General features: G+C 29.7%; 1 protein-coding gene across 1 annotated transcript; it reads right to left on the bottom strand.

The window, feature by feature from the left end:
* Nucleotides 1-1020: 1020 nt before the first annotated feature.
* LOC112719720 (phosphate transporter PHO1 homolog 1) lies at nt 1021-10489 on the bottom strand. Its single transcript, XM_025770389.3, has 14 exons — nt 9641-10489; nt 9004-9307; nt 8093-8528; nt 7866-7914; nt 7703-7774; nt 7151-7280; nt 6022-6145; nt 5367-5616; nt 4581-4685; nt 4440-4484; nt 3951-4103; nt 3365-3643; nt 2271-2407; nt 1021-1395 (listed from the first exon to the last, which is right to left on the bottom strand). Exons 1-14 carry the CDS (start codon nt 9983-9985, stop codon nt 1305-1307), a joined length of 2520 nt encoding a protein of 839 aa, XP_025626174.1. The 5' UTR covers nt 9986-10489; the 3' UTR covers nt 1021-1304.
* Nucleotides 10490-24938: the final 14449 nt, after the last annotated feature.

Raw genomic sequence — 24938 nt, 5'->3', positions numbered from 1 at the left:
GCAAATAATTCACATCTGATTATAGACCAAGGGGGAATGCTTCCAGAGCAGTCCGAGATCCAATCTCCCTTAGAATCTCTAATAATACACCCAAATCCCGCTAAATTTGAATCCATATACAAGCTTGCATCACAATTAACTTTAAAACTATTGCCTACCGGTGGTTCCCAACACAGGCAATTTCGGAGAGACCTAAAGGCATTGCTTCGATTCCTGTAAACCTGTAAGTCCTTGGCGGTAATTCTGGCCAAGGCAACAACCTTATGGTCTGTCCAAGGATTGTCAGTGTTGAATATGTCATTGCACCTAATTAATTATTATATAATAATTCTATTTAATTAATATAATGAAAGGCCTAAGAATTTTAAAATTTTCCTAAGACCCAAAATAATGGCCCATCCCTGATTTCCAAAATTGTTTGGTGAGAAACGATTGATCTTATTTGGGCCTCTCCTGGCCCATTCTAGAACAAAAACCTCTAAATCTTATTTGTGTTTTTCAGACCCAACAGCATAATAATAAATATTTGTAATTAGTAACTATCAAAAAAAATATTTGTAATTAGTTTTCTCTTCTTTGGACTTTAGTTTCGTTTTAATACAAAAAAAAAAATCCAAAAAAAAAATTATTCCAACCAAAAAATAAAATAAAATAAAAAATACCGTAACAAATTATTGAATGAAATTCTAATCTGCAAGGAATTAATTTTTATCTTTTTAAGTTGGGAATACATTGAGAAACCACTAAATAATAAAGAATAATTTCATCCATAGATTAGGAATCATGGTCTTTAGATTCATTAATCATGGTCATTAGATACATATATGGACTATTGATGTATAAAATATAAAATATTTGGTATTATACTTATATATGTATACAGTACTATTGATCTACAATATTATTCATAAATATAGTTTATTTATTAAATTTATTTCTTTATCGTTAAAGGTCAATTTTTTCATCCAAAAATGTGTAAATTTAAATAACAAAATAGAAATGATAAGACAAGTACTAAAATAGCATTGCAATTGCACCTTTTTCTTTTCATTTAATTTCTATTTCTTGTTAATGAAAAATTGTGTATACAATTGATGATGATGATGATGATGATGTCCCTACAATCCACATTAAAAAAAAAAAAAATTCTGATCAAGTTGATCAAATCATACATCAACTTGAATGAGGATAACTAATATGCACCACTGAAAATTATTATTAATTATTTCTCTTATGCTAGCATAACCCTACAATAATAATACATCAATCCAAAATATGCCAATTGGCATGCATTATTAGTAGTACTAGTCTTCCTCATCCACTTCATGAAAAGGAAGTGGTATTATTTTCACTGCTCTAAACTTGCCAGCATTATTTAGATGCTCATTCTCCAATCTGAAAATCAATAAAAAAAAAATATTAAATCAGTTCAAAGGTATCTATCACATAATATATGCCTTAGCGTTTGTTTGGACACCATTATTTTGATAAAAAAAGATTTTTTTTCAATAAAAAAATATTTTTTTTATTTTTTAGCGTGTTTGACAAATTTCGAATAGTAAAAGTAAAAGTACTAGAAAAATTAGAAAAACATCTTTTTTTAGAAACTGTAATTTAAATAATTTTTTTAAAAGATCTTTTTTTCCTTAAAAAAAGATGTTTTTCATGTAATAAATAAATAAAAAAATACTTTTATGTTGTTATATTCAAACATAATTGATAGATAAAAAGATCTTTTTGCATGAGATACCCAAACATAAAATTACTTTTACTTTTTCACAAGATCTTTTAAAAAAAGATAACTCGAAAAAAGATTTTTTTTAAAAACTCACCCAAATAAGGCCTTAGTTAACAAGTTCTTTTTCTTTTTCTTAGAAAAAAAAAAGCAGACTTCATATACTTGCATAAGTTTTCAAAAATAATCAGGTATTTAAAAAAATTAATTATATAAAATATTTAAGCTTAAATACATTTTTGTCCCTCTAAAATACATATATATTTTTTTTGGATCCCTATAAAATTTTTCTTTTTCTAATAATTTATATCATTAGTTTGTTCCGTTAAATTATGACATGTCACGTTAAATGCTAAGAAAATTAATAGTAAAAATTAAAATAAAGAATTTTAAAATTTTACTGGACAAAAATAAAAAGAAAAATTCCATAGGAATTAAAAAAATGATTATTTTATACGGATAAAAGACTTATTAAATCCAAAATTTAATTTCACTTTTTTTTAATAGAAATTGAAACAAATATTAACCAATTTACCTGTAGAAATTCCACATTCCTCTTCTAATAACTTCAAGTGCTGCTAAAAATATGCTTGTTACTCTGTAATCAACATGTTCAAAGCTTGAATGAATAACTGTTTGCAACCATGCAAGCCTCAGAGTAAAATTTAATCCCTGCACAAACAATTTTCCATGGTAAGAACATGTCATTTCATATTATGATTTCTTTTGTTAAACATTAGCAAATTATATTCTCTGATGTGAACTTAATTAGCCTCTTCGAATTAGATTAGGAATCTATCTTTCAAGTTGTATAATAATGATAGCCTTATCAGAATTTAGTTGGAGAATATATTTTATTCCCCACTTTGTAGCATTTTCCTAAGACATATTTTTTGGACTTCATATTGCATAGCTACCATATCCACATTATATATACTAATAAATTTTTTGTTCCAAACACACCTTAATTTAGTTCTTAAAATTTTAGTATTAATTATTTGTTTTTAAAATTATATTTATAGATTAATTTAGACCTACAGATATAATAGTTAACATGACATTTTAACAAAATGGTGAAAATTAATTAAAATTTGAGTGATTAGAAATTAAATTGACATAAAATCTTATATGATAAAATTTTTAAGGTTATGTCGAATTCTGTTTCTGAAATAAAAATATAGAGACACAACGAAATAAAAATAGAGACGGATATTTTTCATTTGCGAGTTTATAGAAAATATATGAATTTTCTATGTTTCAAATAGAAAAATTTTTGTATCGACCGAATACGTATTAGCTTTTAGGTTATTGAATTTAAAAAAAAAACAAATGAGTTTCTAATTTTTTAATTTGAAGACACATAAATTTTTAACTAACTGAAAAGATAAAAATATTTTTTATTTTTTAAGATGTGAGACATTTAAATTTTTCTATTCAAAATATTTAAGGACAAATATGTTCTCTAAAAAGATTTAGATGTCTCATTTTTTAAAAAATGAGGAACGTTTTTATATTTTTAATTAGTCGAAAATTTATTTATCTTTGAAATAAAAAATTAAAGACTTATTTATTGTTTTTTTCTTGAATTTAAATAGAAAATTAGAGAAGGATGTGATGTGTAATTATTACCATGGATATGTAGTAAATGGATTTCCTTGAAAGCATTAATTCATTCCTTAGCCAAGGGTTCTTAGAATTCACTTGAAGCAAACCCCAATCCTTAACAAAGTCCCAATACAATTGGTACATAGTTGCTGCACTTGACATGATCACAACAAGACATAGCCATCCAACACTCCCATCTTTCTCATATGCAACCTTGGTGCCTGCTGCCAACATTGCTGAAACATACTTTCCTAGGTTTAGAAGGTGTCCCGTGTCGCCTTCGTCGAACCATCGCCTCGCACACTGAAAACCGGTTAAAATCAAATCAGTTACTTACATTCCAAGTCATCACAGTTCAGAAAAAAACTTAAATAAGTTTTTAATTTTCGTAACGATAAAGTATATTTTTTGTTTTTAAAATATTCAAAAATTTTCGATTTGCATCAAATATATTTTCGGTTTGTTGAAAACTCAGGTGCAGTCAACTTCACGTGAAGTTGATAGTTGAAAGCCGTTAAATGATTTGACTAAATTTTCATCTAACGACTCTCAATTATCAATTTCACATGAAGTTGACTGCACCTGAGTTTCCACCTTTCGCATTACTTACTTGCATTGCTCTCCAATAATAGGGTAGAAATGAAACTGCATAAGCAAGATCTCTGTAGTGAGTTGTTCTCATGCAATAACCATAGTCTTGTGTTTTGTAGCTCCCAGTTATATAGTAACATGCTACATACTCAAGATTCCTCAGCATCGGCACCTATATATCAAATTTAATCATCATATAAATAAGAGTGAATACCCCATCTGAGCCTTGATAATTACCTCGAAAGGACAACGAGGCCTAAAAAAAAAAAAACACCCAATCTGATTAGTCCCTGATTAGTCCCTGTGCCAAAAAAAACAACATCGACTTTTTTTTGGCATAAAGACCTTGTTGTCATTTCGAGGTAATTATCAGGGGTCGAGCTGGGTTTTTTTTGTCAAGAACCTCGTTATCTTTCGAGATAATTATCAGGGCTGTTTTGAGTTTTTCTTTATAAATAATACTTAAAATCTCACATTCTTCTTTTTGGGCATTAAGAAAAAACTATACCTGACTGCAAAGTTGATCAGCCATAAAAAAGTCCAACATGACAACCTAAGAAGAAGAAAGAATCCAGTAAGATTAAGGTTCTTAATTAGTATATAAAATTTTAATTAAATCCCTAGAGTTTTAAATATTTCTGTTCAGTACCTTGTAAAGAGGTGACAAAATTATGTTCCTTATGACACAAAGGAAACGGTAACGGCTTGACCGGTATATAATGTTGAAGGGGCACACAAGTATTAGTAAGAAGGCCTGCACATCAAATTAAAACTTTAGCTTATGCCTAATATATAAGTTTTAAACACAAGAAAAATGAGAAAAAAAATAAAATAAAGAATAATACCCTAAATTAGTCTCTAATATTTTTTATAAAATAAATTAATCTCTAACAAAAAAATTGACAAATTAGTCTCTAATTTTTTTATGATGATTTAATTATTTTGTTGGTCCCTATAGTTTCACCAAATTTGCAATTAGGTCTTTATATTTTTTCATGTCAAGAATATTAACATTAATAGAATATTTCACCCAAAAAATATGTGATCAAAGATCTAATTAAGTTCTTAATTATGGATATCTTCAATTTGTGAAAAAATATTTAGTTAACTCTAATATGTTTTTACATTAGGAAAGATCTAATTACAAAGATATATGGACCTAATTGAAAAAATTTGATAAAAATATAAAAACCAACAGAATAATTAAACTTTTTATAATATTAAAAGAAATTAGTTCCTAAAAAATAAATAAAAAAATTAGTTATCCCTTGTTTTAAAAATTTTATACAATTCAATTCCGAGTCATATTATATTTTAGAAAAATTAAGGACTAATTTGTCTAATATTATAAAAAATAAGAGGGTAATTTATCTAATAAAAAATTGTTAAATAACAATTTAGGATAGTATTCAAAAATAAAAAATAAAAATTATACCAGAAAAAGAAGGCCAGGAATGGCTTGAACTTGAGAATAAGAATAGCCTTTAGTGAGGAGAGTCAAATGAAGGAACATGACACCAACCACAGAAGCCATGGCCATTGAACAGATCAAGAAGACATCTCTGTATTTGAGCTCCTTCGTCGGCGCGAGCTCGAAGATGAAGCCATAGTTTATACGAGTCTTTCTCCATGCAAAAATGTTGCATCCATAAAGGAAGAAATGCAGAAACATGAGGCTGAACATGCTGCAAAAAATAACAATAATTCAACCAATAATTTTTTTTTTCAATAAACACCCTCTAGTTTCAAATTTTTGCGATCAAGTCCCTATACGGTTAAGTATAAGAATTTAATTGAAAATTAAGTAAAAATATAGATAATTTACCCTAATTAAATATAATGCGAGGATAAAAAAGTAATTAACTTACCTAAGAAGTAAGAACAGAGTAAACAGTTTTTTTTTTCAATAATAACAATAATTCAACCAACAAATTTTTTTTTTCAAAAACACCCTCTAATTTCAAAATTTTGCGATCTAGTCCCTATAATTTATACTGTAAAATTATAAGAATTTAATTGGAAATTAAGTAAAATTATAATAATTTACCCTAATATAATAGAATGTGAGGGTAAAAAAGTAATTAACTTACCTAAGGACAGGGTAAACAGTTTCCATATAAACTGAGTTTTGTTGTCCAACTTTGTAAAGTCCAGAAACATGAGCCATAATCACATATCCAGCAAATAGTGCCACAAAGCATCCAGTGAATAGTCCTGAGTTCATTTGAAATATTCAATTTATTTTGTAGTTGAATTATAAAAATTCTAAATATTTTTTTACTTTTTCTCTACAAGTCGTCTGGTTAAATGGGGCCACGAGATGTTTTTATGTCCAAAATAAGATTTTTAAGTTAAGACGTCAGATAATGAGGTATTCTGATATCTTTATAATTTTTTTTTGACTATTTTTTATCGATTTTTTTAAAAAAATTTTATAAATTTTTACATAGAAATCCATTTGGACTTCAATTTTAACAATTTTTTTAAAAATCTTCCTTTAAAAAGAAATGGTTTTATTATTACTATTTAGGGTTGGGATTGACTTTCCTATATGAATCATCTTGTGTAGACATATAAGGAAACACAACATGTAAAGGTTTAAGTAAACATTATAACAGCAACAAATTAAAGGGTGAAACAAATATGTAGAAACAAGCCAATAAAACCCTAGTGATGCATCTCTTATTGGTTTGTGATTGCCCTTTAAGGTTCATTATATGATTTTGTTGGAACATGATACATAATAAAGAGTACTAATGGGACAATGTACTTTGCTTTCACCTAAAAAAAATTGAACCCAATTACTTTTTTTTTCTCTTTTCTTTTCTCGTAGTATCTCCCAACTCGACAGGTCAAGGACTAATCCGTCGCGAATTGGAACTCCATTTAAGGGTTTGCTACTGACCAATAGGTTGCTGCATGCATAAGGCGAGATTCGAATCATCCGACACTTATTTAAGCAGACTAATGAACTAAGTACTAGACCAACCCAACTTGATTACCCAGTTGTTTTTTTATTCTTATGATACCTTAGTGGCTTAAAAGTGTCCATGTTGTGTTCTCTTTAGATAGATATGATCACAAATCAAATTAAAAATTTATTTTTTTTAATAAAAAAATCTTAAAGGCCCTTTTTACGGAAATGATTGAAAATAAAATAGGTAAAGTGAAAAAAAAAAAAAAAGAAGGAAATAATTGTTGGCCTGAAAAGTTGCTTACCAATGAAGAAAGTTACAGCATGAGATTCTTTTCTCTGACTTGGTCTAAGGTATTTCATGGCTTTTCTCCTATCATCTTTGGCAAAGTTTTTAACAAATAGTTCCTCAACTTCATCCATGAATTTCACAACCTGTCTCATTGTAAAAGTGAAATCAAAATAATATAACATTATTTTTCATATTATGTTAATCAATTTTTAATTAATGTAGAATCTTTCCTAAAACAGATCCAAGTATAAGCTATTTGGGACATGTTCTTCCACTAAAATATGGAATTTATTCATAAGTATATGTATATTTACATATTTTCTCCTATTTTTACCCTTAATAAAAAATATTTATTATATTTATAATTTTCACTGTTATTAATTTATTTTATTATGACTGTGAGTCCATGTTGTGGGTGCAGACATGAATTATGAGGATTATTGGCCACTTTAGATTGTCTCTTTTAACACTTTTTTTCTTTTAACACTTTTTTCATATATTTTCATCAAAGTTGGATTTTTTTGTTTTCATTTTTGAATTTGTGGCTGGTGTTTTTAGTTATTACCTTGTCTGAACTGTTGAAATATGAGCTTTCAACAACTTTGAGATATATTGGAAGAATTTGCTTCTCAGTAACCTGAAATTTAGAGGAAAAAATATAACAAAATTAAGATTTTTTTTTTAGCTACAAATTTTAATTAATATTTGGAGCCTCTAAGCTACTTTACCTTGTCAAATTTTTTCAAAATCTTCATAAATGCAAGCATGTTCAAGTTCCTGAAAATTAATATAGTAAAAAAAAATGGTAAGAAAATTTACACGAATATTAGATACAATACAGTTCAGTACGTAAATATATCTTTCTTTTTTATAAAAAACTGTTGCAAATTTAAGAAGTTTAATGTAACAATATTTACATTATAGTCTAAATAATTTGAGAAATTTGATGTTTTACCTATAAACTTTGAGATAACCTAATCCCTTATGGAGTTCAATGAAGCCTCTTTTGATCATCTTTTCAGCATGGTGCAACTTTGTTTTGTTAAGATGAAGCTTATTATTATTATTATTAGCACCACCTTCTTGGCTACATTTTCTTGAAGATTGGTTTAACAAATCTTCCTTGACAAGGTAACTGATCGCCGAGAAGGTCCGAGCCGGCGTTGTTAGAGGAATGTTAATCCTTACATTCTTCCCTCGGAAGCTTCCGAGGCGGCCGGAAGGCGTCCTCAGTTTTTCATCTTCTCCTCCTTTCATCCGCGACGGTTTTTCAGCTGCTTCATTTGATTGAGGAGAATCTGGAAATGGAACCTCATTTTTTTCCATGTCCTCATTGTTGCAATTGTCTTGCATTTCTTCATGTTGTTCTCTGCTCCGAACAGAGTCTTCCTCTGTTTCCAAAAAACAGAGTATTTTTTAGATACACATAGTTTATAATCTTTAGTTATTCTTACTAATGCATCTAGTTTATTTTCCACAATAATGTGAAAACACAGAAGTGAACATATAATATAGATTATAATTCTAGTTATAATGCATGAATAATATAAAAGTAACATTCATGTATAAAGTATAATAACTTTTTTTAATTACAAAAATTATTTGGTTGTCTTTTATCTATCATGTTAAGCTTTTGATTAAATAGTCTAAAATTCGATTTTTGTTACTTCTATTCTTTTAAATAAAATATATTAAATTCCACTACGAGATAAATGGATTGTGCATTATCTAAACTTTTAAAAAGTTAATATTATAATAAGAGAAATAAAATAAGAGATTATCATGCAACTAATCCTAATTTTCACTAGCATTTTTGTCTAATTATTTAAATAAGAAATATTAAATAAAACAAAGATTGTAGCATACCACTAGAAAATGTGCAAGAGATAGATTGGTCCTCCTTGGATTCTTGTGAAGAGTTGCATCTACCTTGTTGCTTTTCCATGAATGCAAATTTGAGCTCAACAAGTATATCCATTTGCTTCTTCAATGAGTCTCCTCTTTCAAGAAACTCTTTCTCCTTTGTCCTATAAAACTTGTTAACCTTGTTGAGTTGTTGATCAAGGCATGCAAAGAACTCTTTGGTAGCATCAGTGTCAGCAAATTGTTCTAGCAACTCTGTCTCATACATGTCCCCTTTACAAGTTGATGAAGCAAGTTTCTTATGAACCTATTAAGAAAATAATAATAAATAATTAAATATTAATTAAAAACAAAAATAACAACAAAAACTTATCCCACTTGGTGGGGTCGGCTTTACGGATTAGATAGTGCCGTAATGCCCTATCATAGATCAAGTTAAAAAAATAAATACACATGACGACAACAACAATAACAACAGTAACAGTCATATCCCACTAAGTGGGATCGACTGCATGTAGGTCAGAAACAAATACATAAAAATTATATCCCACTAAATAGGGTCGGCTGCATGGATAAAAAATACGATAAGTTTTGTCGTATGTCGAGTGAGAAAAAAAAAAAAAGAACTCATGATATTTACTTGAATTGGTCCATGCTCTCTATGTTGATGGGAAAACAAAGAGAAGTTTCTTAGTGATGAAAAGAAGGACATGTTCTTAGGTGGTGAATTGTTATTGGTATTGGTAGTGTTATTAAGAAGGTTGATTCTTTTGAGTTCCTTCTTGAGTTGCCAATAATCAACAAAGGCTTCTTTCCATTCAGGTATGAGTTGGCCTTCAAATTGCTTAGAGAATTTCACCATCTTCTCTTCTCTTCTTCTTTGTTGTTGTTCTTCTTCTATGAACTCAAAGGAACAACAATAAGGATTGGTATGTGTATTATTGTTGCTTCTTGGTGAGTAATCAATGGAACACCAAGATGACATTATATATTGTGATGAAGATGTTGGACAAGGAATATGAATCTGATTGATATGCTAGAACTTATGCTTTTGAAGCACATTCTATAATATACTTAGATCCTATGCTTTTCTCCACTACATATATAAAGCCTACTACTACTACTACTATTATAGTGGTGGTTAATTAGTGGCGGTTTGTCTTTTCCGCCGGAAAGTGACCGAACCCGGCTGCCGGATTATGATCACTTCACGGCCAACAATCCAACATGTTCTTGTGGAGGAAGATTTTGCAAATGGGTGTGGAATTTAAAGGTGGATTTTGGAAGTGGGGACAAAAAAAAATGTACTATTCAAAATGCATGTTAGGGTAAAGGGGTGTTCTTTGTCATGTAGGAGAAGATTGTATTAAAGTGTTATTAATTGAGACTAATAATAATAATTTCACATTAAACATTTTGAGCTAAATAAAAGATGGGTATTAATGAAAGAGATCAATCAATGGTATTTTATTATATAGATTGTACATTTGATAAGTTTAGTCAAGAATTTGCTCATTTAAGCAAAGTGATGAAAAAGTTTATTGGCTTAACTCTTTGCTACCCTCACAAATATGAATTCTAATTAGCCCAACCTGATTTCCACTAACTGATGATAACTATTAACTAAAAAGTGATGTGTTATTTGTATTTATTTGATTTTATTATTATTATTATTATTATTATTATTATTATTATTATTATTTACAAGAGAAATATTTTTATGTTTTTAAGGTATATTTAACATGTATTTTAAGAATATTTATGATTAATTTATTTTTCTTTATATAATTTTTAAGCATTATTATACATAAAATAAGTAATTTTAGATGTTTTTAGAACATATAGTATTTATTTATTTTCTATTTTTAATCATTATTTATATTAGAAAAAGAGTATGTGTTTGTTTGATATACGAAATAAATACACCAAATATTTCTCCAACTAAAAAAAGCTTTCAATTACTTTGACAAGAGCCACTTTCTTCATCAATCAAGCAACTCTTTTTTAAAAAAATAAATTAATAAACATACAACTTTTTTGCAAATTTAAAGTAGAGCCCCATTGCAGACGTACATAATAAAAGTATCATAAGTATTCATTTTATAAGTTTAATTAACATTTTTTGTGTTTCAGTTAATGATTAACGATTTCTTATTGGAAAGTTTTGACAAGACAAATTTGTATCTTTGTAACAACAAATCTACAACATCCCATTCCCACTTTTTTATGACAATAATTAATTAATTATTACACTAGTGGAAATTGCAAAGTTGCAACATCATTTGTATAAATGTATTCATTATTTTAAAATTATTGCATCCAATAAAGCGTCGGTATTAGTAATTAATTTTACCGACGAAATTGGAGCGTCGGTAAAATTAGTCAAATTTTATTAATAGAACTTTTACCAATGTATATTTATTGACGGTTTGATTATCGATGTCTTAACTGTTGGTAAAATTCAATATTTTTATAATAATTTTTTATCATGTATATAAAAAAAATTGTTATTTATAACACTCAAACCAAATATTCACTACAATAATATAGATTATTTTTTAGGGTTATATGTGTAAAAATAAAATAAAATTTGTTAAAAAATAAATTTTGACATTATTTTAACTATGAAAATATGTTAATAAAAATTTTGTCAAAAATAATATTTTTAACATATAAGTAATTGTGAAAAAAGCTTAAATCTTATTTTGATAAATATTGGCTGTCAAAAATAATTTATTAAAAAAATTTAAAAATATATTTTCTGTGATACTTATTAACCGTTAAAAATACTATTTATTTTGACACTTATTGACCATAAAAAATTCTCAACAAAAACTTTTAACAAAGAATGAGATGAGATCTAAAAACTGAAGAATAAACTGAGATTTTGAAAATAAAGAATGAGTAGTATGATCTCAAACTGAGAGCAGTGTGATGCTAAAATTGACAGAGCCCAGAGAAAAAGAAGAATAGTGGAGTAAATTGAAAACAAATGAGTGTCAAAATTGAGGAGTAATTTTCTACAGTCAAATTATTCATCAAGAAAATATAGAGAATTTGATATTTGTGATATTTGTCAAAAATATATATATTAATTTTTACATTTAATTATGGCTGTTAAAAATAAAAGTGTTAAAATAGCTCTCTTTTTTTATAGTGACTCTTTCTTCATTTATAGTTAAATTTCTGCATATAATATATGAATTTTTTTTTTAAATTTTGAAAATTTTTTTTATACTTACATAATTAAAGTATGTTCATACATAATAGGGTTATATTAGACAAAAGTTTCAAGTTTAATTTGGTAGAATATTTATGCATGAGAAGGAAAGCATATTAGGCTCCCTACCCCAACCAACTTTGATACGATTTCATATATATAGAATTAATTCTTGCATGTAGAATATACATATAAATACATACATTCATCAATAATAATAATAATAATAATAATAATAATAATAATAATGATGGTGTGTATATTAATTAAACAATATAGTGGCAGTATTCCAGGTTCTATTCCTTAGTTCAAATCCCACTACTCCATTGCCAACTTGTGAAAATTATATGATTTGATGGGACTGAGACATAGCATATAATAAATAAATAAATAAATAAATAAAAACTGATAATTTTATTCAAAATCTATCTTCTGCTCTTTCAGACACAAACACATAATCATACACTCACAAAGTGTGTCATGTTTCGCCATTTCTTCTTAGACATGGTTCTTTAATCTCCATTATAACTGATCAATTTTTTTTATATATTTATTACATTGGATATTTGTCTATATTAATTTAATTTTTTTTAATTAATTTTGAAATTTTATTGGCTATATATATATATATATATACTAAAGATTGGTGTGTCTCATGCCAATGAATTACCCATACTCAATTAAGAGGTCGTGGGTTCAAGTCACATATCTTTTCAAGTCTCCGCCAATGAGTAATAACTCAACTGACATAGTCTCTCCATACTCAATTAAGAGGTTCCGGGTTCGAGTCTCATATCTTTGATAAAAAAAACAAAAAAAAAAGATTGGTGTGTCTCCAAGCATATCATAGGTAATATGATTCACACAGAGAAGAACTGTCTTCTCTAAAAATGAAAATCTTAAAAGTTACTGCACCAACATGTTTAGAACATGATTTTACGTGTAGTTATTTCATTATATAATTTTATAATTTTGACAATACTTTTTAATATTATCAAAATTAAAGTCATATATTTTACATTTTCAAAATATCTTTTATTTTTTAGATATTTAAAAATATTAATTTAATTTTAATAATATTTTTTTGAAAGAATTTTAATAATATTTTTTATTATTACTAAAGTTTGTATTCAATTATTGTAATTAACATAATGATAATCGCTGTAACATGTAAGGTCCCACATCAGTTGGAGAGGAGAACGAAGCATGCCTAATAAGGGTGTGGATACCTCTCCCTAACATGACGCGTTTTGACGAGTGAGTGTGGGGGGTTTCGGCTATCATCTCTATCGTCAAAGGCAAAACCGTGAGGCCTTGTGTGCCAAAGCAGACAATATCGTACTCGCGGGTGGTCTGAAATGTTACATACCATTCAAAAATTATTTTACTTAATGGAATATGCTAAAGTATATTCATTCATTAGTGACGTGAGATGGATGAATTTTTTTGTTTTGTAATATTTACTATTAAAATGGATCTAATTATTAATTTAAAATTAGTATAAAAACCAATTAAAAACTTTTAAATGTAAAAATTAATTATATATATATATTTTTAAAATTAACAGAATAATTTATCATATTAAAAAATATTATTTATATGGTGGCTCATAAAGAGAGATTAATGTAGTAATTAAAAAAGCTGCTATATAAAACAAATCCAACTTAACATTTAACAAGTACACTTGTCAATCAATTATTAACTAATAAACAACTTAAATTATTATGACATGATTCTAAGTAACTTTTTTTATATAATTAATTGCACCATATCTTAATCCAAAATATTGATTGGCATCTATATACATGTATGGCAAGGCCAATATCTCGTTGATATGAATGGAAGCTTATACATATTAGTTTAATAATTACACTACTAGCTAGAATGATAATATAACGATAACGATATTATTTCGATATATATATATATATATATATATATATATATATATATATATATATATATATATATATATATATATATATATATAGGCTTGTAGATAGGATTAGAATCTAGTTTTAGGCTAATGTTTTATTATCTTATAAATTATTTTTGTAACTGCTTTAAACTATGCAATTAACTATTTGATGTGACTCATATTTAAATTTAACCAATTTTAATTCAAATTGTTGTCATCGGATTAGAGTATTTTATGATTAGTGTCAAATTTGACATCAAAATATTTACTATTAGTATTTTTTTTTCTGTAATAATATTACGGGAATAAAAATATTTTAAAATTATATCGACTTTTTTATGATATTATAAATTATAGCACAAAAAAATTATAGAATTAAATTATTTTTATAAAAAAATTATAGAAAATAAAAGTTTTCATCAATTAAGAAGATTAGGATTTTTATATATAAAATTAATCAAATAATATAACTTTTAGTTATTATTTTCATGTGAAAGAGTTTAATTTTTACTAATAATTAATTTTAACCTTTATTGTTTAAAATTTAAAAGAATTTAACGTGTATACTTTTACATTTAATTAGATGTTAAGTCTGTTACATAAATAAAAATCATTAAGTTTTATGATTGCTATTTAAAAATAATATTTTTTCTGTCTATGTATATAAAAATATAATTAGATATTAGTATAAAAAAAATTATATTAATAGTTATAAAATTAATTCAAAATTAATTTTTTTAAATAATTGAATCTTGATTCCAACTCTTAATCACAATATTATATTTTCTCCTAATTATATGTAATAAATATTTGAAGGAAGAGAAGTGAAAATATAGATTAAAAAAATATGCGATAAAAATTTAAAACTAAATAAAAAATATGCATATAATAATAATAATAATAATTTTTATTTGAATTATATTATTTTATTAATTTTTTTGTAAAACATAAAGATAGAGAAAAATAGAGAATGAACGAAAAGAAAGAGAAAGATAAAGAAGAAGAATGAGAGAGAGTTTGCTAATTTTGGAAAGAAAATTTTATTTTAATTATAATAAAAATATCCGGTGATACATCTTGATTTGTCAAATTACTAATATAAAATATAAATTATAAATTATACATAGAGTAGAAAAGAAATAGAAAAAGAGAGAATGGATAAGAGAATTTAAAAAGGGAATTTATTAATTTTAAAAAAAAATATTTTCTCTCGTTTTAATAAGAGAATGTCATTTGACATATTTTTGTTATTAAATTAGTTAGTAATATATAATATAGAATATTTTAATTTCAATTTTAATATTTTAATTTAATTTGAATGCAATTAGAAAATGTCATGTTGTATATTTTGTTTGTCAAATTTATAATTAGTCATTGATAATGATATATAAGAAAAAGAAAAAGAAAAGATGGGAGAACTCTTTGATTTTGAAAAAAATATTTAATTTCAATTAGAATATAAAAATGACATGTGACACATTTTACTTATAAAATTAGTAATATATAATTTTATTATATTTTTTAATAAAAAAGTCTAAAATTTCTTTATTTATGATCTTCGTAGAGAAAGACCACAGTAATATATATTAGACATAAAACATAGATTTTTATAACAATTTTTTCCTTTCAAAATTTTTAAAATTTTATTTTTTATTTTCATTACCTTTATTATCAACAATTTCCTCTTTATTAGGACAAATATTGATTTTTAGTGACAAATGTGTTTATATTTTATAATTAGTATTTTAACAACCAAATAAATTACATATATATTTGTATTTCTGAACATATATGTCTATTATTTTGAGACAGTAAAAAAAACAATATATAATAATAATAAAAATATAATTATTTATGTACATTATTCTATTTAACTTAAATTTTTAAAAAAATAATATTATGATATATTTTCAGAACTTCTATAATTTACAACATAAAATTTTAGATAAAATAATTTCATCATAACAAATAACTCTAAATAAAATGGATAGAAAAACGCCAACTATAAGATCCCACATCGGTTAGAGAGGAGAACGAAGTATGTCTTATAAGAGTGTGGATATCTCTCATTAGTACAACGCATTTTGACGAGTGAGTGTGAGGGACTTCGGCTATCATCCCTATTGTCAAAGGTAAAATCCCTATTGTCAAAGGTAAAACCGTGAGATCTTGTGTGTCAAAACGGATAATATCGTGTTAGCGGGTGGTCTGAGCTGTTACAGATGGTATCAGAGCCGAAGCCCGGATCAATGTGCCTTATAAGGGTGTGGATACCTCTCCCTAGCACGACCGTGAGGCCTTGTGTGCTGGATTGTTACACCAACGAGTTATAATTTAAATAGCATAGTCTCTCCATACTCATCTAGAAATTGTCGATTCGAATTTCACTCCTAATTAAAAAAAAAAAAGTAAATAGGAAAACAAAAAAAATAAAGGTTAGAGAGGAAATATGTGGCTTTATATTAGGTATATAATGGAGCCAATTAGAAAGCATGAAAATGAAGTGTGAGTAGGAAAGCATAATCAATATTTGGTGCGCCCTAGCAGGCCATGGTGTCCTCTATTTCTTTCTTATTATTTCAATCTTCACATCATTATTCACACACTCACTAAAATGCTTATATTCTACTACGTTTTTTCACACACACTCTCTAGCATATTTTAGATTTGACCCCACATGCCCTATCTATCATATCTTGACCTTTATTTGTTTCAACATAGTTAGGCCCATTATTATTTGCTCTAAAAGATTTCATCTTTTTGTTCTTGAGGTTTTATTTCTAGCAAAATTGAGTGGGAATTAAGTCAGATACTATATGTTTCGAAACACAGTTACAACTATTATATATATATATATATATGCTCAAATTAAACACTCTAGTCTCTAACATATATTTTGGAAATTAATGAGTAGATAATACTTTTAAAATGTGGGGATTTCTTTAGGTATGTAATATTTTTATAAAGTTGATTATGCTTTTTGAATTGAAAGTTACTTAAATTTAAGTTTGAATTATATTAGAATATTAGATAAAGTATTATTTTGTTTTTTAATATTTGGGTCAAATTTTAATTTAGGCTTTAATATTTAAAATATATTATTTTAATCTCAAAAAATTTCAAACATTCTATTTCAATATCAAAAAGGTTTAAACGGGTTCAGTATTGTTCTACTGTTAAATTTGGCATGAACAATTAGCATATTAAAGAGTCAATAATATTTGATTTCAACATGTAAGTAACATCGATCAGATGATCGCTGATATAAATTTTTTCTTTGCTTTTGGAGCGTTGATGATTGATTGCTAGAATTTAGAGTTTTAACAAGAAGGGAATCGAAAAGAAAAAATATTACAAAAAATTTTTGGTTATGTTTTTGTAACACATAGATGAAGATATGACTTGACTAATAACATTGTTAACGATAATGTCACTCACTCGATTAATTATTCATGTCATATTTAACGCTATGTAGGATAACATTAAATATATTTAAATCTTTTGAGATAAAAATAAAATATTTGAAACACTAAGAATCAAATTAAGATTTGACTCAAATATTAAGAACTACAAAATTTTTATAAAGACGGAGATCTGATCTCATGAATAATTAAACATCTACAAGACTGTAAAATTACGTGAAGGTAAAATTATAAACTACTCTTAATTTATATATAAACATTAATTAAATTGTTAGGATTTAGAAACGCTACTTTCTCATCTCCAGTCCTTCTTCTGTACTTTTATACACAGTGACACAAATTTTAACAACAACTTCTGTTCTTACGCAAAAGATATCTTTAAAGTATAGCTTGTCCTGTTGATACTTGAACAAGCTTTTTCTTGAGGTAAGAGGGTACCCTGCAAAGGGACTCCAACGCTCAAGTAAGTAAGAGTGTGAGATGTTTAGAGTAAAGAGTGGAGTAATCGTGTATCTATGACTGAATGAGTCACTTGTATATATTGAATTACTTTCAGACCGTTATTCGTATTTCTGTTACTGATTTTGACGGGGTCCTTTGTTGGCGGTCCGACATTTGGGGATTTAGTGGTTTGCGTGTGGAGAGATTTGCGGGGAAGTTATTGTATCCTGCTGATTCTGATTCTGAGGTTGTTGGTATAAGCCGATTTTAGGGTAACGGATCATAGCCCCCAAGATCGACCTGTTTGAGAATTCGAGTTATAAACAGGTTGAGCTTATTCGAATTATAGCTCGAAATCAAGATCAGTGGAAGCCCTCAAGCTCAACATGTTTATTGGTGACTTTGAAATGGGGTGACCTTTGCGTGTCAAGTGTCCGAGGTATAGATGGATTGAGTTTGGTTCAGGTATTCCTCGGAATTGGAATGGTAGAGCCCCCGTAGTTCGGCCTAGTTTATTTGGAAATTGGGAAAGCTTTATGTTTTGGCGGTTGATTTGAAAGTGATATATACTTTGATTTGAATAAAATGTTTTGGAAAAGGGAGAATAGACATTTGATAAGACTCTTGCAGTTAATGTGCATTGGGAACCGAAAAGGTTGTTTTTTGCTATCCACTAATTTTGCATTACATATTTGATAAACGGTTCTAATTTTGTTGGGGTTTTGGAGGGTCGTGTGTATAGTGGGTTTTGGAAAAATTTGGACTTTGGTTTTATCCAGTTTTTGAATAATTTGCTGAAGATTTGCAAGAAAAGTTAGTTATTCTTACTTATCTTCTTTTCGTCCTTCTGCTTTCATTGCGTCTTTTGTAATGGAGAAAGAGAAAAAGGTTGCGGTAAAGGGAAAAAATGCTAGGGGTCGGGGTAAAAGGGAAATTGCTTATGAGAAGGATAAAATTGTTGAGGAAGTTTGGGTTTGGGATCCTAATGATCCTTTCGCATGGGTGGCTGAGTCAGTGAAAGAGTATGCTTCTGTTTTTGACGATGATCGAAGTGTTTGTCGGTTAGGTTTATCATCTTCGTGGGTTAGGGAGGGTTGTGGTATTACTCTAAAATTTTGTTCCTGTAGTGCTAATGATCGCGTGTTTCACCGTGGTGAGGGATTTGAGTTTTTCTTTGTGTATAGTTACATTTTTGTGGACCTTGGGGTTAAATTTCCTTTTACTGAATTTGAACGAGGGGTCCTGGTGCAGCTTAAGTGTGCGCCCTCCCAATTGCATCCCAATTCATGGGCTTTTGTTAGGGCTTTTGGGGTGCTGATGGAGTATCTTGAATATGAACCGTCATTGGAGGTATTTTTCGCTCTTTTCCAGTGTAAAGGTGTGAAAAGAAGAGGATGGTTGAATCTAGCGAGTGCCCCTGGCTGAGCCATTTTTAGTTTGTATAAGTCGTCTTATAAAGGATTTATGTCGATGTTTTTGAAGGTTAGTGTTGCCGAGGGCGAGTTTCCTTGGTATGTTGATGAGTGTTTGCTGGAGAAGTTTCCTCTTTTTTGGGTTCCGAGGCCTAGGCAGATATTAGGTATGGATAGGATGGAGTATAGGAATGAGATGATTGTTGAGTTCCTGATCAATCATATATCTCCGTCTTCTTTGTTAGCTATTATGGATCTTCTTGAACTTGAATCAGATAAAGATGCGTTGGCTGAGTATATAGGTAATAGTTGTATGCGTAGGATGTGTTTTTGGCTATTTATGGTGTTTGACATTGATTATGTTTATTGCAGTGGAAAAGCTCCGAAGGTGACCTCAAGTGGTTTGCGAGCGTTTTTTTGTACCAAGAATGTAGAGAAGCAAGGGTCAAATAGTCATACTGTGGCTGAAAAGGGTGCGGAGGTGGATCAGCAGTCACCGGCTAAGAAAGTGAGTTATAAAAGAAAAAGGGGAGAAGGTAAAAAGGAGAAGGTGGTGGGTGTGTCCGAGGATAAGGTCGTTGGGAGAGAAGTGAATTTAGAGCAAGTGAAGAGTTTTACGAACAACCAGAAAATTCTTCATGGGTACAAGGGTGATGATGACCTGACCTCATTATGGAGTGAACACTTCCCCTTTTCTATTGTTGCTGATGAACATGCTCAAAGTCCCTCTGACGTGAAGCTTATACATGACATTGGTGATGTTGGTATCTCGCAATATCTGCAGGTATATCTCATTATATCCGTAGTGATTGTGAATTTTGTTCTTGTTCTGTTTTCTCAAGTTCTGTGTTTTTTTCCTTTAAGTCGTTGATGTGATCTGCTGCATGTAGTGTCTTTGCCACCATGTCATCAACATAGACTTCTATGTTTCGACCGATTTGGTTTGAAAAGACCTTGTCCATGAGTCTTTGGTATGTGGTACTTGAATTTTTGAGTCCGAATGGCATGACCTTATAACAGAAATTTCTGTTGTCAGTAATAAAAGCAGTCTTATCTTGGTCGGCCGAATACATCAATATTTGGTTATAACCAGAATAGGCATCCATAAAACTTAACATTGGAAACCGGAGGAACTGTCAACTAGTTTATCAATGCATGGGAGGGGGTATGCGTCTTTTGGACAGGCCTTATTAAGGTCTGTATAGTCCACACACATCCGCCACTTACCGTTATTCTTTCTTACCATTACCACATTGGCTAACCAAGTGGAGTATCTGAGCTCTCTGATGAAGCCAGCATTGAGGAGTTTTTGGGTTTCCTCCAGGGATGCTGTTCTTTTGTCTGTGCCGAGGTGTCTTTTTTTCTGGGCTATAGGTCGGATTGATGAATTGACTGCTAACTTGTGACAGATGACGTTAGGATCTATCCCTGGCATATCCGCTGGAGTCCATGCGAATAGATTGACATTTTGCCTTAAAAGCTCGACCAGTTGTTCTTGTTCTTCATTTCTCAGTGCATTGCCGAGGTATGTGTATTTGCTTTCTTCGGCCATTAGTTGAACTTTTGTGAGGTCATCAGTAGGCATCGGTCGTTCTTGATGGTTGGTTCGAGGGTCCAAGTCGGCCAGGGGGTAATTGTTCCGAATTGTATATTGCTTAAATATACTGCTGTTTGGACTGTCTTGAGTATTCATTCTTCAGGCTGGCGTTATAGCACTGCCTGGCTTCTCTTTGGTCTCCATGAATTGTTACTACTTTGTTATCCTGCGAGAGAAACTTGACACACAAGTGCACAGTGGAAATGATAGCATTGAATGCATTCAAAGAGGGACTTTTGCAATCAACTACTAGATATTGTATGTCGATAGTTCTATGTTCAGGATAGTTTCCAAGTGTGGTCTGTAACCAGATATAACCTTGAATAGATACTCGCTCACCTGAAAAACCTACCAGTTCTCCGGATGATGGTTGCAGGGCTTTGTCACTTAACTTCATTTTCTGAAATGTGAATAGAATAGTACATCTGCGCTGCTTCCTGGGTCAATAAGGATTTTCTTGACCAATGGCTCTCCGACCTGCGCAGAGATAACTACGGGGTTGTCGAGGTTGCGATCGGTTGCCTTATAGTCGTTGGGAAGAAAAGAGATCTCTGGTTTATTTGGGTTGACAGGTTGGGATGAGGTTGATGTTGTCATAGTCATCATAGCTCGGTACGATCTCTTTCTTGCCGAGTTTGTACATCCCCCACCTACAAAACCACCAGAAATGCAATTTATTATCCTGCGAGGTGGATTAATATCACCGTCTACCTTTTTCCCCTTATCTCGGGGATTGTCAGTTGTTTTAGAATGTTGGCCGAGGTCTTTTGTGTTTCACTTTCGTCCACGGCTATCGATATATCTGTCCAGTAGACCTTGGCGGGCCAGCTTTTCGAAGAGATCTTTTGCTATTACACAGTCATCTGTAGTATGTCCGTATTTCTGATGGAAAGCGCAGTATTTGGATTTGTCTACATATCGCTGGCCTTGATATGTGCCAGCCCTGTTCGGAGGCTTGATGAGTTTTGAATGCAGGATGTCTTTGATAATGTCTTCTCTTTTGGTGTTAAGGGGAGTGTAGCTGTCAAATTTGGGCGTGAGTCTGAACAACTTTTGGTCTGTCTTATTGTTTGAATGCTTGTTTCGCCTTTCATCCTCTCTATGCGAGTTGGGCTTTTCTGCCTTTCGTAGCGCTCTGAGTTCTTCGATCTCTATCTGGGTTGTTGCCTTTTCTCGGAATTCGGCCAGAGTTTTCGGCTTTGTTATGATTATAGTCTCCTGAAATTTTCCTAGGCGAAGGCCGCTTTTCAGAGCGTGGAGGTGGACTTCTGGGTTTAGATTGAGTATTTCATTGGTTGCTTTAGCGAACCTGGTCATGTAGTCCTTCAGGCTTTCATTCAGCCCTTGCTTGATAGTGCTTAGGTAGTCGAAATTGTGCACATATATCTTGGATGCGGCAAAATGGTTGACAAACTGGTTGGCCAATTCATCGAAGTTAGAGATGGAGCATTCTGGGAGATTGGAGAACTAGATCAAAGCGGCTCCATCTAGGAAGGTGGGGAAAGTTCGGCATAGGATTGGGTCGTGTTCTTTGTTCATAAACATCATCGTATAGAATTTTGTGACATGGATGTTTGGGTCGCCTACTCCTAGATAGGGCTTTAGAGTCGTTGGTAGGGTGAAGTTTTTGGGCATTTCGAAGCTCATGACTTCTTTTGTAAAAGGGTTGGTTCTTTTGGTGGCTGCTTTCGAGGGATTAGGTATAGTGTGTTTTGCCTCCGATGTGTGCTCATCATTGTTATCTTTGTCTTCAGCGTTCTTGTGCTCCCCTCCTTTGCTATGATTGTGCTGCCTCTGGCGTAAGAGTTTGGCCATTCTCTGATTTTTGGCTCAGAGGGTCTCATTGATGGCCAGCAGCGAGCTCGGCGGGGTTAGTGTTTGAGGGAGCATGGATGTGTTCGTCCACCATGCGTCGTGACCTGCAAAAAAGATTAGGAGGTACATAGGGTAAGGAATTGTGGGGTTAGAAAATTTTGGGCCCACGGTGGGTGCCAAATATTCCTGCGTGAAAGATATTTTCGAGGTATAGCTCGTCCTGATGATACGTGAACAAGCTTTCCCTTGAGGCAAGAGGGTGGAATGTCGTCTTCTTGTGGAGAGGCGGTGTTGGGCACCTGCAAAGGGACTCCAATGCTCAAGTAAGTAAGAGTGTGAGATGTTTAGAATAAAGAGTGGAGTAATCGTGTATGTGTGACTGAATAAATCACTTGTATATATTGAATTACTTTCAGGCCGTTATTCGTATTTCTGTTATTGGTTTTGACGGAATCCTTTGTTGGCAGTCTGATATTTGAGAATTTAGTGATTTGAGTGTGGAGAGATTTGTGGAGAAGTTATTGTATCTTGCTTATTCTGATTCCAAAATTGTTGGTATAAGTCGATTTTAGGGTAACGAATCTTCCATTTTAAATTGTCATTTTTTTATAATGAATATGTTTATAAATTTTTAGTGTGCAAGTTAAATTATGTTAAATTGTGTTAGATTGTGTTGGAATAATTTATTTTATGATTGTTTGTTATGTTATATATTTTTTTAAAAATATATTTAAAGGTTATATCCATGGATATCTACATTTTTAACTATACTAATCTAGCATACCTGCTTGAAGATATTGTCTATTTTAGTATTTTGGGTTCCATGTTTTTGTTCTTGATGGTAGAGATGATAGCAAAATCTCCTATAATTATCCATCAAAATATGTCACAAGAAAATTTTTTTTACATCTTCATAAGACATGTTTTATTTTTCTCTCCAATTTATGTGGAAATTTAATTTATATTCCATCTTTTAATAAGGTCCAATGTTCTAGTAGTTGGCACATCAATTGAGATAATGACTCTCATACTAACGGTAACATCAATAATAATAGATTTTAGATTAAACATCTATTAACTCGTTTATCAAATTACCCAAACAATTCAAACAAATGAGATGTGATTCTTGATTTGACACTCAAATCTGATTAAACTCAAACTAAACATGATGGGTGTTAGGGAACTACTCTAACAAAGATGTTAAAAATATCTTTTTAGAGTAAAGTATCGTTTTTGTCTTCAATGTTTGGAGTAAGTTCTATTGATGTCTCTAATATTTAAATCGTCCTATTTGTATCTTTAACGTTTATAAAAGTGATTCAATATTATCCTACTATCAATTATACTAACAAATTAGATTATATTTTTCAATTATTCTCAGTTTGATGTATTCATTCTCAATTAGGTTTCACTTGGATGTGGTCGATTTTAATATTATACCCACTATTTGTTTTTAGATTTAATTATGTCCCTAAAAAAGTGAATTATGTAAATGTTGTAGGAATTAGTTTCAACATTTGATGAGCTATTTTTCGGAGTAGATCATCGATTCTATCCCAGACATTTGTATTCTAACTTCAAGAAGAGATTTTTAAAACTCAAACTAAAGTGCTCATGATGTGTAATTGACGACAGGATAACATTGAATCACTTTTACCAACGTTAAGGATACAAATAAGACGATTTAAACGTTAGGGATACAAATATAATTTACTCCAAACGTTGGGGACAAAAACGATACTTTACTCTATCTTTTTATGATGATCTTAATTTAAAAAATGTAACTTATTTATTTTATCACACTTTAAATAAAGATAATATTTTTATAGCATATAAAAATCAAGCCCTAAAATCTATCATCCAATAATTAAAATAAAATATTTTTATATAAAGACGTACAATTATAAAATCTTCATTAGACTATTTACGTCAAATTATTCTTGTATAATAACTTTATCCAATGTATATTTTAGCTTTTGAACGAATTAAGTTCTGTTCTTTTTCTCTGAAGACAAAGTATACTCCGGCCTCCTAAAAAAAATTGAATAGGTACTTATAAAGGTACTTAACTTCAAAGTAAAAAAAATATATTAGAATAGTAGAATAATTCATA

Source organism: Arachis hypogaea, chromosome 11 (assembly GCF_003086295.3).
Source record: "Arachis hypogaea cultivar Tifrunner chromosome 11, arahy.Tifrunner.gnm2.J5K5, whole genome shotgun sequence".
NCBI lineage: Eukaryota > Viridiplantae > Streptophyta > Magnoliopsida > Fabales > Fabaceae > Arachis > Arachis hypogaea.
This window is presented reverse-complemented; position numbering and strand designations above follow the sequence as displayed.

Bases quoted from the DNA above. Each gene is read 5' to 3' on its own strand.
- LOC112719720 (XM_025770389.3), bottom strand. From the start codon at position 9,985: ATGTCATCTTGGTGTTCCATTGATTACTCACCAAGAAGCAACAATAAT. The intron at 8,529-9,003 runs GTATGCTACAAT...TTTTGGAAACAG, and splicing joins CTCTTGCACATTTTCTAGTG to AGGAAGACTCTGTTCGGAGC. The intron at 7,281-7,702 runs GTAATAACTAAA...ACAATGAGACAG, and splicing joins ATTTCAACAGTTCAGACAAG to GTTGTGAAATTCATGGATGA.